The 14631-nt window shown below is 38.8% G+C and overlaps 1 protein-coding gene across 10 annotated transcripts in view; it reads right to left on the bottom strand.

Moving 5' to 3' along the window:
- CNKSR2 (connector enhancer of kinase suppressor of Ras 2) overlaps positions 1-14631 on the bottom strand; it is a 220460-nt gene that overhangs the window by 45035 nt on the left and 160794 nt on the right. For all 10 annotated transcript variants that reach the window (XM_030476537.1, XM_030476541.1, XM_030476540.1 and 7 more), the window contains 4 exons: positions 14453-14625; positions 12173-12246; positions 9688-9759; positions 2280-2347 (listed from right to left, as the gene is read on the bottom strand). In XM_030476537.1, the coding sequence (XP_030332397.1) occupies positions 2280-2347; positions 9688-9759; positions 12173-12246; positions 14453-14625 (387 nt within the window). The remainder of the gene's footprint in view (positions 1-2279; positions 2348-9687; positions 9760-12172; positions 12247-14452; positions 14626-14631) is intronic.

A 14631-nucleotide genomic window follows, 5' to 3' on the forward strand; every position in this document is an offset into this window, starting at 1 on the left:
TAGTTTTACCTACCTGTATGTGATAAATTAATTTGAGTGAATGGCATTAGAGCGGTAAGAAGGAGCTCTGTCAGTGCCTGGGATATAATTTCCATTGTAAGTAGGGTCTCACTGATTATCTTCAACAGGGAGACATTTTAATCATAGGTAACACGAGGCCTGGATGCACATGATCTCATGTCTAGGAGCTGGATCACCTGCTATTTTATTACTCAGTGATTGCTTGGTAGCAAAAATATTGCTCCACATCCATCTGGATTTTGAAAGGTGTATCATGTCTGTGACTATGTACTTGGACAGCGTTAGCATAACTGTTCACACACCTTTTCCCTTACTATCCCATGTTATTGTAATTCTAGTGCCAACGTGCTGTCAATAAGAGTTTGAAATTGGGTTTGAATGCTAACACAGAGGATTTCCTAGAAGACTCCAAGATTCAGAGTTTGTTCACAGCCTCTTCAAGCAGTGACAGATGGTATACAGGTCCCTCCAAAACGGTTATTCTAGTGCTGCCTGGGGAGCACAGATTCCCAAACTCATTTTGAAGTCTGGTGAGGCACTGACAACATGACTGGAGGAACAGTGAGAGCCCTGCTGCTATCTTGGGCTGTGTGAATATGAAGGGTCTGGTGTTAGATGTGCCAAGGACCATACCAGACGAAAACAGGGTGTGGGCAACAGTCCCAGGATAAGCAGCTGCACTTACTGGAAGATGAGATTAGAAGTGAGGCAAAACCAGGTACACCCTAGTTATGTGTGAGACCAAATGGCAAGACCAAAAACCTTCCCATGCACGCTGCTACCACTGAATTACATCAGTATGCCGTGAGCCACTGCTCTTCAGCCAGAGGCCCATTCCTCTGGGGTGCTCTGTGATGAGGCAATCAGGGTATGAATCAAGGCAAACATAATTTTCAGATCTTTTAATCTTCTTTCACTACAGAATATCCTACTCTCTTAATGTTTCTACCTGGCTGCTGAAGTCACCCTTACTTCTCACTGGGGAAAAGAATATTTTTGCAGTGTCTCCCAGGAAAACAGCACTACAGCAACACATCGCAGAGAGACAGACCACATGCATCTACCTCCTCATGGTATCAGACCTGAAGGTCAGCGCTAAGACTGCTGTCACATAGGTTGGTACGGAGCCATGACTTTGGGGGGCAAGAAGGACACCATGTGGCAAATTTTGAAGCCTAGTCATAGCCTTTTGAATACAACTCTCCCTGAAAAATAGTTAGAAATATAGTCTTCGTAAAGGAAAGACGAGATTAAATGCATTGCTGCTGCAGCTCTGACCTATAAGCTTTTTGGGCGAGAAGAAAGAACCTTACTGACAGAGTCTGCAGCGCCACAGAACTAAGAGTGAAGTTTTGATTCAGTGGGCAGCAGGCAGACAGGCATCTGGATAAGCTCTGGGTCATCATGATCATTGAAATTTTCTGGTGTCTGCTGCCAGGTACATCGGTAAAAAAAGATCATGGATTCAAAAGCCAGCTGCTTGGCAAAACAGCTAGTTGGATAGGAACACTTCTGTGGATCCATGTCACTGGCAGTTCTAGGAAACAATATCCCCGACACAATTGAGGACTGAGCCTTTCTTTTTCCTGTCTGAAAACAGGATTTCTACTGCAGCAAACTAAAGCAAAGCGACTCATTATTTTATATATGTCACTTTTTTAAACCTATGAAATATTAGACATTAAAAATAAACAGATGTAAAATGATGAAAACCTGCAATTTCAAATAAATGCCAGCAGGGCTTTAGCACACAGTTCAATATAGCAAAATGAGTAGAAATCACAAAAAAATTAAATGTCCTTAAAATTAAAGTCTTTAGGGGAAATCCAGTTATGTCAACAGGCTTTAGGAGAATGGTTTTGCTCCTGAGACCAATTTCATGCATTCTTGCCCCCTGTGAACTCAAACACCAAATGCAATGTTGAAATTTTTTTTTTAGTTTGCAGATTCTTATGTTTCTTCTGACAGGGGACACAGATTCCTTGGCATCACATACTAGAGCTTACCAACTGTACCTTTGCTGTTTTTAGCTACCTTCTGTGGCCTTCTCAGAAATAATCCAGTCTGTGGACCAGAAACTGAAGGAGCTAATCAAAATCCCTGAGAAAGAAGGAATTCTCTAAAGCAACAACAGTGATAACCTGGTAAGTGAATTGCTTTCAGATGACAAGAATGAGGCCTGATACACAGCAAGGAAAAAAGAACAGATGAACTTGTGATAAGAGCTGACAGAAGAAAACAAAATAACAACACGTTACCTTGCTCTTGTTTGATCCTCTCTCTTTCTGCATAGCCAGCAGCAAGCATGTTAATTCTGTTTAGCCACCTGAAATAATATTAAAAAAAGCAGTGATGCTGATCCAGCCTCTTAATTCTTGGGTGCATTTCCATAAAAACCAAAGTTAGGAGCATCTGAAGGACATTCAGGACAATGTCATTTTTCGTATTAGACAGCTGCTTTCTTTGATACTCTTACTCAGGGAGTCTCCAAAGATCTATGATTCTGCTGTTGAACAAACTGTTTTCACAGCAAAGATTTTATTTCAAATGGAAAACCATGTATGATGTCAAACATCTGTAAAATAAAGGATTTGGAGATAATCAAAGAGCTGTTAAGTCTGCTGCTCACAGATATGCCATCACAACACTCCTGCTGTTCTGATTTCTTAAGAATAAATACCACTTCTCAGAGATTTAAGCAATATTTTAAAGCCTGACTTGGCAACTTAGCAGAGGAACAGAGCAGAAACCAGCAATAAAAGGAACAGGTTCACTCCCAAACAGTTGGTGAGGTTTAATTATACCATTATGTGTTTTAAAGCTTACCTACAATGCCAAGTACAAAAAGAAGGAGGCATATCAGAATTCACTTTTGTGTTCAAGTCAGAGAAGCAGAGGGAGAAAAGACAGGTGCCTCAATGCAATTCACATCTAAGGCTTTAACCTCAAATTAGATTTGAAAAAATGCTTCCATAAACTGCAAAAATTAAAAAAACCCAAACAACAACAACAAAAAACCCCAACCCCCACCCGAACTATTGCTATCCTCTTCTAGCAGGGCTGTCATTGCCAAACACACACTCAACTGCCTGTAGCAGTGCACTGCTTCAACCTGCCCTCTTCTGCCACGGGGCTGTCAGCATATTTGTTATCCAAATACTTGAACTAAATCAGGTCTTCCATCAACAAGGCTTTAAACCACCATGACAATCTCCTGTGGTTGTCCATTCCATGGTAAATGTAGAATTACTTGGTCCAGTCATCCCATAGTCAGGATTTGACAGGCCTGGTTTGCCAACCTACTGGCTTGCAATTTTACTGCTGGGGTATACACAGGGACAACTGAAGTCAGGTTTGAGATTTTTCAGGAATGTGAAACCCCTGTTTCAGAAAACTGTGCCTGATGGGTTTCATTTGCATACTTTATGCTTAGAAACAGGATGTAGTATTGTCTCAGCAAGGGATACACCTTTGTAATCACTTCCACATGCCAGCCTTCAAGACATTTCAGTGCAGGGTTAAGCAGGAGTCAGATCATGAAATACAGTTGCTGTATTCAAAATTAACTTCTGTCACTGTTCTTTCACAAACAGTCACCACACGTATGATCTGTAAATCACATTAATGGTCCATAAATCACTGCACACATTGGGAAGAAAGCACACTGTACATTGGAAAGAGATTTACTCCTGAAGTGATTACACAATACTTCATGTTAGCATACAATCAAAAGTTCTGCCAGAAGAATAGGGAAGTTGAAGAAAAGACTTTAAATTTCAGTTGTAATTGTTAGGAAGTGCCATACACTTATAAAAATAAGGGGCACACAGGAAGAGAAATCCAACAAATTATGTTTCAGGCAATGACTCCGCATCTTCACAGCAGAAAGGTGACCCATACAAAGCTATCTTTTAGCTTCACATTCCTGAGAAGTGAAGGCTTTCTTTGGAGAATAAAGCTCAGCTATCCTGACAGCTCTGCCAGCTCAAATCAGAGGCACTGAGACACGAACCTCACACACAACACTTTGGCCCCATGCTGCCAAGGGACCAGCAAAGGCCACAGACTCGTCTGTGTCCAAAGGGTAAAGCAGCACAAGAAGACAAGCGCCTGCTCTGTAAAATGGTGTGATGGACAGTGGAGGTCTGTCATGACAGACAGCGGAGGTCTGCCATGCTTGCCTCTTGCCTATTTTGCATTTCACATTCCCCATTTGGTTCATGGCTTACCACCCCCTAGCACAGCTAGCAGGGAACAGTCCCCTACTTGAGCACCTTCGGATGGGGCTGCTGGCCCCAAAGTATTAGATGATACACCTAAAAACGTTCTCCTGTTGGAAATCTTCATTCTGTCCTAAATATGAGATAGCATTTCATGTTAATTTGCATGACAGTGAGGTTACCAATTAAATTAACAAACACATAATTGACGGTCAATTGATACTGCTTACAGCTATGGCAGATGGTAGTTTCTAGAAAAATGTTATTTTCTGAAAAGTATAATCTAATGAGAACGCAGCAAATGTATACCAGTCTGAGACAGAGACAGCAGACTGACTTCGCATTTCACGATTTTCTGCAGGTCATGACCTGTGTCATAGTTTGGAGTATCACCTGCAATGTCTGTGGGCTGAATGAGAAGGTACTGACGTGGCTGTAAACCATTAAAAACCATGGCTTTTGAGCAGTTTGCCAGTTTAGAAACTAAAAGAATGGTATTGACTTCTGCATATATTCTGATATGTGGATGCTAAAGCTTATTTAAATGTGGTTAGAATGGGTATGGTTAAAGAATTAATATTATTTTAATAAAACATGGCTAGAATTACAGTTCATTGAAGTTAGAATCCTATGCGAAATCCAACACACTGGGCTGGTATCACAGGGAAACGTAAAGATCTCCTGCAGAATGGAAGAGGAGTAAAACATGCCTGCTTTACAACGCACTGGGGACAAAAGTTCCAAGCATAGTTATACAAATATTCCTCACTATGAATATTAAAAGACACAGAGCTGTAGGACACAGGAAGTTTAAATCCTTCTTCCCTGCGGTGTGCTGTGTCCTGGTAGCTACTGTAACTTTTAGAGGGCAAGAGGCCAAGAAAATATTCCTTCCTTACTGCAATTGCAGCTTTAATTTTCTTGCGAGAATTATAAAATCTATTTGTTAGGTATGACAATAAATACAGTGGCATTGGTAGTTGCCACAGTCATCTAGGTTTCCCTTTTTTTTTCCTTCTTTTTAAGAATAGCACATACATTTCTTGACAGCATTTAATTAAAACAATTTTATGACACATAGAACAGGATTAAAAAACCCTAATCTTTCTGTAAAGAAGAATGCGCAGTACTGGCACTCTCAGAGAATAGAAAGCAACATTTTTCTATCCTATCTCATGCTGCAGGTAGATGCAATGCTTTTAGTCAAAGCAGAGTGTCAAGTTGTCCGTAATCATCAAGCTCAAGGATATAGGACAAACTTGCTATATGGGATTATGGAAAACTTACTGTGTCTATAAGTACCCAACTGCAGTTTAACTGGAATGAAGAGGCCTGTGGAATTTTTAGAGGCCTTCTGCACTGAAACCTTCCAGAGACATTCTCATGCGCTAATACTAAAAGCTGACTTGTCATCTTTCCTCTTGATCATGAAGCAACACTAAGGAAGAAATGTCTTATAAATGTCAATACTCAACGTCACAAAAAGAGAAAGAGGACAGCTCAGCTACAGCTGCTTCCTTGACAGTAGGTCAAGGAAGTTCTCAGACAAATATTCCACATGAAGTCACTGACTGTATTTCCCTGCCTTAAAGGTATAATTTTGGCAGTCAAATATGTCATCACTTAAAAAAATTGACAGTTTGGCATAGAAAGGAAAAAAAAGTATTGTAAGTATTTAAGCCAGCCAACCCTGAAAAGGATGCATTTGGCTCTGAGCTGATGATCAGGATTTTTGAGTAAAGAACAAATACTTGGTCCATAAAGCAGCAGGCACAGTTACCATGGAAAATCAAAATAAAGTTACATATAGTATCATCAAGTAAAAATATATGGACTGTCTTCTCCATCAGAATATTTTCTTGGAATGGGAATAACAATGAATTTTCAAGCAAGATGTTTCTATGACTATACAGTTACACTAGCAAAACAGCACTTTGCATCAGTAAGGGATATTCTGTCCTTTTCAGCTAGACTAAGCATGTTATATGCTGGTGCAACCATGCAGATGAAAGGAACTTCAGACAGCACAATAATAAAGTGATCATAGTTCTCCAGGCTCCTTACCAGCATAATGGTGTGGCACAGCCATAAAAGTAGTGAGAAAATTTGAATTGTGACAGAGTTACCTGAGATTAAAATACCCATTTTATGTGAGTAGATACACACAAACAAAAACTTCATATCCTGCAAACACTTAAAAAAATCCCCAAACAAACACAACAGCTAAATCATTTTATACAAGGGATGAAGGAATTGAACCATTTTGAACTTTCAGTTAGAGTATGTATTAGCAGTTATGTACTTTCATTTCTTCTGCTTCAAGGATAAACACAACTGAAATGACTGCATGATACATACTAGAATGCATGTCGGAAACCCAACAAAAAAAAAAAGAACAGAAGTTGATCAAAACAGCCTTAATTTGACTTAATAACTTGATTCTGTCTTTGACTTCAGCTAGGTTACAAAATGCTTTTAGGCAAGCATTTTATGTCTGCATTTGAAAGATTATTTTTCAGTAACCCTTTTTTTTTTTCCCCAATATATTGAGTTAACTCAATGTTTGTGAAAGTGAATAACTTTTTCTAATACATTAAACAAAGAGGAAAAAATCTTTGGTGAGACTCTGATGGCAACTCAGATGTAAGAATGTCAAGTAATTCCATAGCCCTTGACAGAGTTAGTTTAAATTTACATGTGTATAATGCAGATCAAAATTTGGCCAAGCTCATTCTAAATGAATTAATGAGCACTTATTTCAAAATTTGATAAAAAGACTATTTGTGTCGGGAAGACAAAAATCTTTTAGTTCTTGGATTTTAGACCTTGCAATATATTTTTAAACAGCTGATGCATCTTTGTTGCTCTTTTCTGATTACTGAACAGTATATGAATTTTTATCCGTAGAAACAAGGTGCCTTGTCATACTGACTGAGGACGTGCTGACAGAAATCATTTATCTACTGCTGTAGTTCAGGCTATGCTGAATAGACCATGCCATTATTCTGTTTGCTGTGCAGCAAATTGCATTTTGAGTGACTGGCTTGACAGAATTATCAAGGAAAGGCAAGCTTAAAACTTTATAAACAAATAAAAAGGTTTTAAGTTTTCTCAGGAGAGACTTGAAGTGAGCCTTAGTCATGCATGAACTTTTGAAGAAATGCTAACAGACAACTATTTCTAAATGAAAGCAAGCATACTGTAGTGGCATACTTTTCCAGTAAATATTATCAGTAAAGAACTGGCAGTACCCTGAAGGTCCTCTGCCAGGTAGCTGAATCTAGTACACACAGGAGAGATTAAACCATGATTATAGAACTTACTAACAGTTTTATGGGTTGAGTTTTATCTAATTTTTCCTCTGTTTTAAAAGCAATTTTGCTCAGCAAGGATGTCTACAGACATTATCTAAGATGGAACAATTCCCAGGTTGCAATAATGGATTTTTGTTTGTGTCCTCTGTCATAGGATATGCCACCTCTGGATAAGTGTATTCGTCTATCCAGAGATTGTCACGTCTGGATAGGGGGATTCTTTGCTGGGTTGGAAATTGGCTGGATGGCCGAGTCCAAAGACTGGTGGTAAATGGCATCACATCTAGTTGGCAAACGGTCACTAGTGGTGTCCCTCAGGGCTTGGCGTTAGGGCCAATGTTGTTTAATATCCTCATTGATGATCTGGATGAGGGGATTGAGTGCACCCTCAGTAAATTTGCAGACAACACCAAGTTGGACAGAAGTGTTGATCTGCTGAAGGATAGGAAGGCTCTGCAGAGAGATCTGGACAGGCTGGATCGATGGGCTGAGGCCAGTGGTATGAGGTTCAACAACACAAAGTGCCGGGTCCTGCATTTGGGCCACGGAACACTACAGGCTGGGGGAAGAGCTGCTGGAAAGCGGCTTGGCAAAAAAGGACCTGGGGGTGCTGACTGGTGGCCACCGAACGTGAGCCAGCTTGCGCCCAGGCAGCCAAGAAGGCCAACAGCATCCTGGCCTGTATCAGAACTAGAGTGGTCAGCAAGGCTAGGGCAGTGATCGTCCCCCTGTACTGGGCACTGGTGGGGCTGCACCTCAAATCCTGTGTTCAGTTCTGCGCCCCTCACTACAAGAGAGACATTGAGGTGCTGGAGCAGGTCCAGAGAAGGGCAATGAAGCTGGCGAAGGACCTGGAGAACAAGTCTTATGAGGACCGGCTGAGGGAACTGAGGTGGTTTAGTCTGGAGAAGAGAAGGCTCGGGGGGACCTTATTGCTCTCTACAACTACCTGAAAGGAGGTTGTAGTGAGGTGGGGGTCGGTCTCCTCTCGCAGGTCGGTCTCTTCTCCTTCTTCTCCTTCTCCCAGATAGAACAAGAGGTAATGGCCTCAAGCTGTGCCAGGGGAAGTTTAGATTGGATATTAGGAAAAATGTCTTCACAGAGAGGGTGACCAGGCACTGGAACAGGCTGCCCAGGGCAGTGGTGGAATCACCATCCCTGGAAGTGTTCAAAAACTGTGTAGACAAGGCTCTCAGTGACATGGTTTAGTGGTGGTCTTGGCAGTCCTGGGGTAATGGTTGGATTTGATCTTAAGGGTCTTTTCTAACCTACTTGATTCTATGATTCCATGACATATTATTCTGAACTAATTTCAGGTTATGTTGTGTAAATAAATGAAATAAACTCCCAAATATTTGAATAGACATGAGATCCATGTTTTTAATTTACCATTTTAATGAATTAGAGGGAACGGTGTCTATTTTGTGCTGAAGTCTCAATAAGTTTGCTGCAGCAATTGCGCAAATGGCCTCATATAGATTCAGTAAAACTCAATACCAAAGAACTAAGACTTAAGTCCTTGTTCTTTTTGAGTTGCTGCAATTTTCTCCACTAAATTCAACAGAACCAAATTTTCACTTCAACATGTGGGTTAAATTCATGGCAATAGAGAGAATCTGCAAAATAAATTCATTGTAATCTCTACCTCCTTTTCCCAGACTGGCAGAATTAAAATCAGTAACTGCTTTAAATCTTTCTCCAACTTTTCATTCTCTCCAGGACCAGAAATAGAAGCATCCATAGATCAAGCATCACATATCTTTGGGAATATGTTAGGAAGCAGAGCTGGAGATATTGTACCTTTGTAGGTGTTGCACAATCAAAGGTAAAAACCTGGAATTCTGAAATTGTGTTTGGATGTTCTTTCACATACAGTATTCATTTCTTTTTAGAAAGTGGGAATCTTGTTTTAAAAATCTTCAAACTTTTGTTTAAAAAAAAGGTAATTTTTTCATGAATTGAATATTTAGCATATGCAGCCACTCAGAAACAATGCTACTCTGCAATTATTTTCTCAGCTATTAAACTTAACTTTTAGATTAACACATAATTTATTATCACTGTGTAATTACTAGCTTCAGAAAGTGTCAAATTTAAGGAATGGTTCCTTGAACTTTGCTAGATTTCCTTACCTGTTCATATCATCTAGATGTTCAGCAGCAAAATAAAAACTTTTGATCTTAGGATGGCAGGCTTTGAATGCACTGTAGAGGAAAAACATAGTTATAAAAATGTAATGGCACAACTCTTTTGTTTTTTAAACTGTAAGATAGTGTGGTCACCAAGGAATGAGATGGGTTCTAATTTCCCGAGGTATTAGATGTACCCAAACAATATCTAAACATATAGCTTTAGGATTGTGCCAGATTTCACCAAGTAAAGTGCTCTTGGACTACGTATTTCTAAATGATGCTTTATCCATATGTACATAAATATTGTTCAACAATCACCTGCAGTGTACTATATTTGGATAAAGTTAACCAGTTAAGGATATAATTTCATGTATCAGGTAACTTTGCTGATGTACCTATAGGTGTCAATTTTTTCTGAACAGAAAACTGACTGAACAATTTATTTGATACAATAGAAAAACTCTTAGTCCTGGTGATTTCTTACACCCCAATGACCTTCAGATTACCTTTAGCTGTAATCACTACGTTTCAAACAGAAGAACGTGAAGCGCTGATTGACTTCTGCAAAGCTGTTATAAATCAACACTATATTCTTGAGGTCATTCTAAGCAATGGGCAATTACAGCTCATCTTTTCTCTCCACCAAAGTAATCAACATGACTGGGCGAAGAGAATTACTGCCTTTCATACATAATATGAAATAAATTACTAGAAAGTATTTTCTAACTGTGTTGGATGAATATTTATGGTGAAGTACTTGAGGATCCAGAAAGTGCATCTGAAAGTAATTAACAATTTACAGTACAGAAGAATCATTTTTGATAATAGCCTGAAGGTCTCTCTTAAAATAAGAACAAAAAATGCCTAACAGTCCCAAAGAAAATAAGGAAAACTGCAAACATGACACATGAAGAACATCATTACCATTTTTCTGAGACACAATGGATTAGAGTGAGAATTCTTTTATATATCTCTTTATATATATAAAAAATCCATTGTGTCATCAGAAAAATGGTGATGATGTACTTCATGTGTAGCATGCTTGCAGTTTTCAATATGTATGTCTCTGTGTGTACCTATATGTAAATGTATGAAAATAGATTTTTAAGAAACCAGGGATATGAAATTGATATCCAGAAAAGGTATTGCTAGTGAAGGTAACATGAAATCAAGACAAAAAGCATTACAGCATGACAAAATGTTATGTGAGGGACATCTGTTCAGTTTAGAAAGACATTATCAGGTTACTGAGACCCAAAACTTGACTTCTTAAAATTGTTACAGCACCTGTTGTCTGGATTCTTAGAGTTTTTTCTTTATCTGCCACCAAAGCAAGGAATTTTGATAGCCACGTTTTATGTTCTACTATCTGACAGGTATCAAAACGAGCACAAAAACCCAATGTAAGCAGGGTGCAATTCTGAGGAATGAATTGACTTTATGCTGCTGCCCCAACAAAACAGAAAAAATGAAGCACTTCGGCAAGGTAGCCCAAGGACACAGGACAGTAAGTCCAAGTTGATGTATCTTTTTTTTTTTTTTTTTAATGCAGTTTTCGTTTTCTGCCCTTGGAGACTACCATGAAGAGTACAGTTCATCCTTAAGAGATATGTAGATCAACTGATACAAAGTCAGCGTCTTCTTTAGAACTGTATGTATTACAAACCATACCGTTTTACTTTTACAATTGTTTTTCTGTACAAATATCAGCGATTCAATAATCTTAGTAAACTTAAAAGAACAGTCAAAGGCATTAAAAGGCAATACAAAAAGTTTTCTTTAGTGACTCTAAAAATACCTCTGTGGGAGTACAGAGCTGTCACATTGCTACATATGCTTGACTTTGCATCTAAATCAGAAATGGATTTGTGCAATGGCTCAAGTCTGGACAGAGGCAAACACACAGCTAGGTGAGAAGTTATTTAAGACCTTTAAAAAATACAGCAAATCATTGTCATTCTCTTTCTTCTACTCTGCCTTGGGACTAACACCACTGTGTCAGCAAACTTTGAGACGACACTAACTAATTTGGAGTTACATGAAAGATTGATGCTTGGTCATTAACTTGCAGACTTTTTTATTTAGATTATTTTTATTTGGATTTTATTATGCTTAAAGCTCTTTATTGAGCCTAAAGTTATCACACATATACACACAAACCCGCACCAAACACCCCCCCCACTAAAAAAAAAGAACAGAAAATAAAGGAAAACTAGGAAAATAAAGGGACAGAAGTAGCCAAGCAGCCTTCTTGCTCTTAATTCATTTTCCTCTAGTCAAGCACTGTGATAATGTAAAAAAAACTTCTCCAGGAAAGATGGCACACAGAAATCACACTGAATTTGCCTCTTCTGTATGAACTTATCTTACGATACATCCAAATGTCATTGTAATAAAGTCCATTATGTCACTGAGTCAAGGAAAAACCTTGTCCTTTGTTCCACTTTTTCTACTGTGTAATTGCATTATTTTTGAGCATACTTACTACTTCTTGCGGCATTCACTGGCTCTGTCAATTTTAAATTCGGGTAGACTGATGAATCCTTCCGCTTTTTCATCCTGCAAAGACAGTTCTAGATATTACTGTTGTTAAGGTGTCAGAAAAAAACCTTCCGCTTTTCCATCCTGCAAAGACAGTTCTAGATAATATTGTTGTTAAGGTGTCAGAAAAAAACCAAAACCAACCCACCACACTGAAAACTTAGAAATATTTTCACTTGCCTGCTTCTTACATAAGGAATACTAATGTATGCTCTGCTCTGGCAAACCGCCTACAGAAGTCACCGGGACTTTTGCCAAAATAGTAAGAGAGATCCCTTGGTGTGAAATACAATTTTAAATACCCAGTTTTCTCAAACAATTTCACAGCTGAAGCAGCATTTGAAAATACAGAAGATGATCAAATGTATTCAGGCAATTAGTTATTGTAATTAGTTAATTTGTGGAGAAGATGGACTAATTAGCAAGGAGAAATGCAGCCTGCTGTAAGAAATTGGGAAAAAAGCAATTTCAATGTGTGCTGTTTACCATCTTTATATGATATCACATCTAAGAGGCATTGTACCTCTTCAGCTACTTTCATCTTTCTCCAACACTTAAGGAAGAAGACATCTGACCTTCCTCCCCCCTCCTCTAAAGCCTTGCACACAGTTTATTTTACCAGATATTCAGCCTCCCTTGACTTTTCACAATTTGAAAGCATTATTTATTTTAAGCCACTAGTACATCAATAACACAGACTCTCTTATTTAACTGCTCATAACTTTGCATGAGAAATTAATACAGGATCATGAAAGTGAAGCTTAACATACACAAATGTTATGTTAAGGAATTCCACGGAATTACATATTTTTCTCAGAATCTCCATAGTTATTTATGCAGTCCATATGACTGTGCTTTCTTAAAAATAAATAAATAGAAGACATAAATCAGCATGTAAAACTGGAATTGTACCTGTGGAAGGTACAAGGTTGTAACAGGTTCTGCATTAGCAGGCATTTTAAAATCAAAAGGACACTGTTTAGAATAACCTTGCCATTTCTTTTTTGCATGGTTGCCTAAGGAAACAAAGTTTTGGCAAGAGCACTGTTTACTTGACTGTCCACCTGCCACTGATGCTCCCCTCATCAACTTGTGAATCTATAGGTGACTGCAGCACTTTGATGATGGAGCTGAGGTCTCAAAAATAACGAAGTCTCAGCAAGTCTTGGGGAAACTTGGGACAAGGGGGAGACAGAGGCGCTGAGACCGTAGCCCTCTCCATGGGAAAGTAAGGCACAACTCAGTAGTTCCACACACTCCTTGGCCGTGTTTGGTGACCACTCATCGTAGTTGCAGATATGAATTACTGCCCTGATGAACACCTCGTAATAGACCTTGAAGAGGGAGGATGGAGAGGAGGGAGTTAGGGTAACTGATCTGAAGCTGGGATCAAGGCACAAATGGGATGACTCTGTAGCAAAACAGGCTTTGGTAACTGTTCATGGAATTACTTGCTTTCTGTATACTCAGGGAAAAGTTGTGTTTCACAATATTTTAAAAAGGGTATGCACAAATGCTTGCAATGATTGAAAGAACAAGGCCAGCACTGAGTGCCTCCACATGTTGGCAATGATTTTATCTCAGCATATATACTAATGAGACTAATAGAGTTTAAAATTAACATTTCCTAGCTCACTGGCAAAAAGTTTTTTTTCTAAACCTGATATAAATAAATGTGCATTAATGCAGAACATGTTGCACAATCAAAGCTGCACACAGTTCAGTTGGGCTGCTCCAGCACTCTTAAGTTCAGCGTATATGAGCACCAAAAGCTTATCAAGAGCTACAAAGAAGAACACAGCTGAGAAAAAAAGCATCTTCCTTAACTGCCAGAGGTTTTGGTGATTTCAATAGCACAGATAAACAAGGAACACCAGGCAGTACATCATTAAAGTTTACACTCCCATGACTAAGCTTGAATGACAAGATTAAGCAACTACCTTTTTCCTTGCAAGGGTTTGAAGATATACTTATTTTAAGCTGGTGAGAGCAGGACACAGGAAAGTGTGTTATTTCTCCTTGTAGTACATAGTGAATTTGAAGGACCAAATATCTCCAGACCTTAATGGTAATTTAGTCAATCAATTAATATTAGTTTCAGTATGATTATTTGGGTGAATAAAATTATTCACATACATAAGTACTCAAAGCACTGGCTTCCCACTTAATCATAATAACAGCACTACACAGGGTATTTGTTGAGACAATGAGCATAGATGCTTACCTCTTCATTGATATACCAATATAGAGATGTATCTTTCAGGACAAACCAGTATTTTTTCCATTTCTGGGAGAAATAACTCTTGGCATCTTTCTTTTTCCAAAGCCAGCCTTCACAGTCCCCTCGACCAAGATCTTTACATGAGATCCTTCTTTTGCTTTTACCTGGAATAGGAGCTGAAA

This window comes from Strigops habroptila, chromosome 2 (assembly GCF_004027225.2).
Source record: "Strigops habroptila isolate Jane chromosome 2, bStrHab1.2.pri, whole genome shotgun sequence".
Taxonomy (NCBI): Eukaryota; Metazoa; Chordata; class Aves; order Psittaciformes; family Psittacidae; genus Strigops; species Strigops habroptila.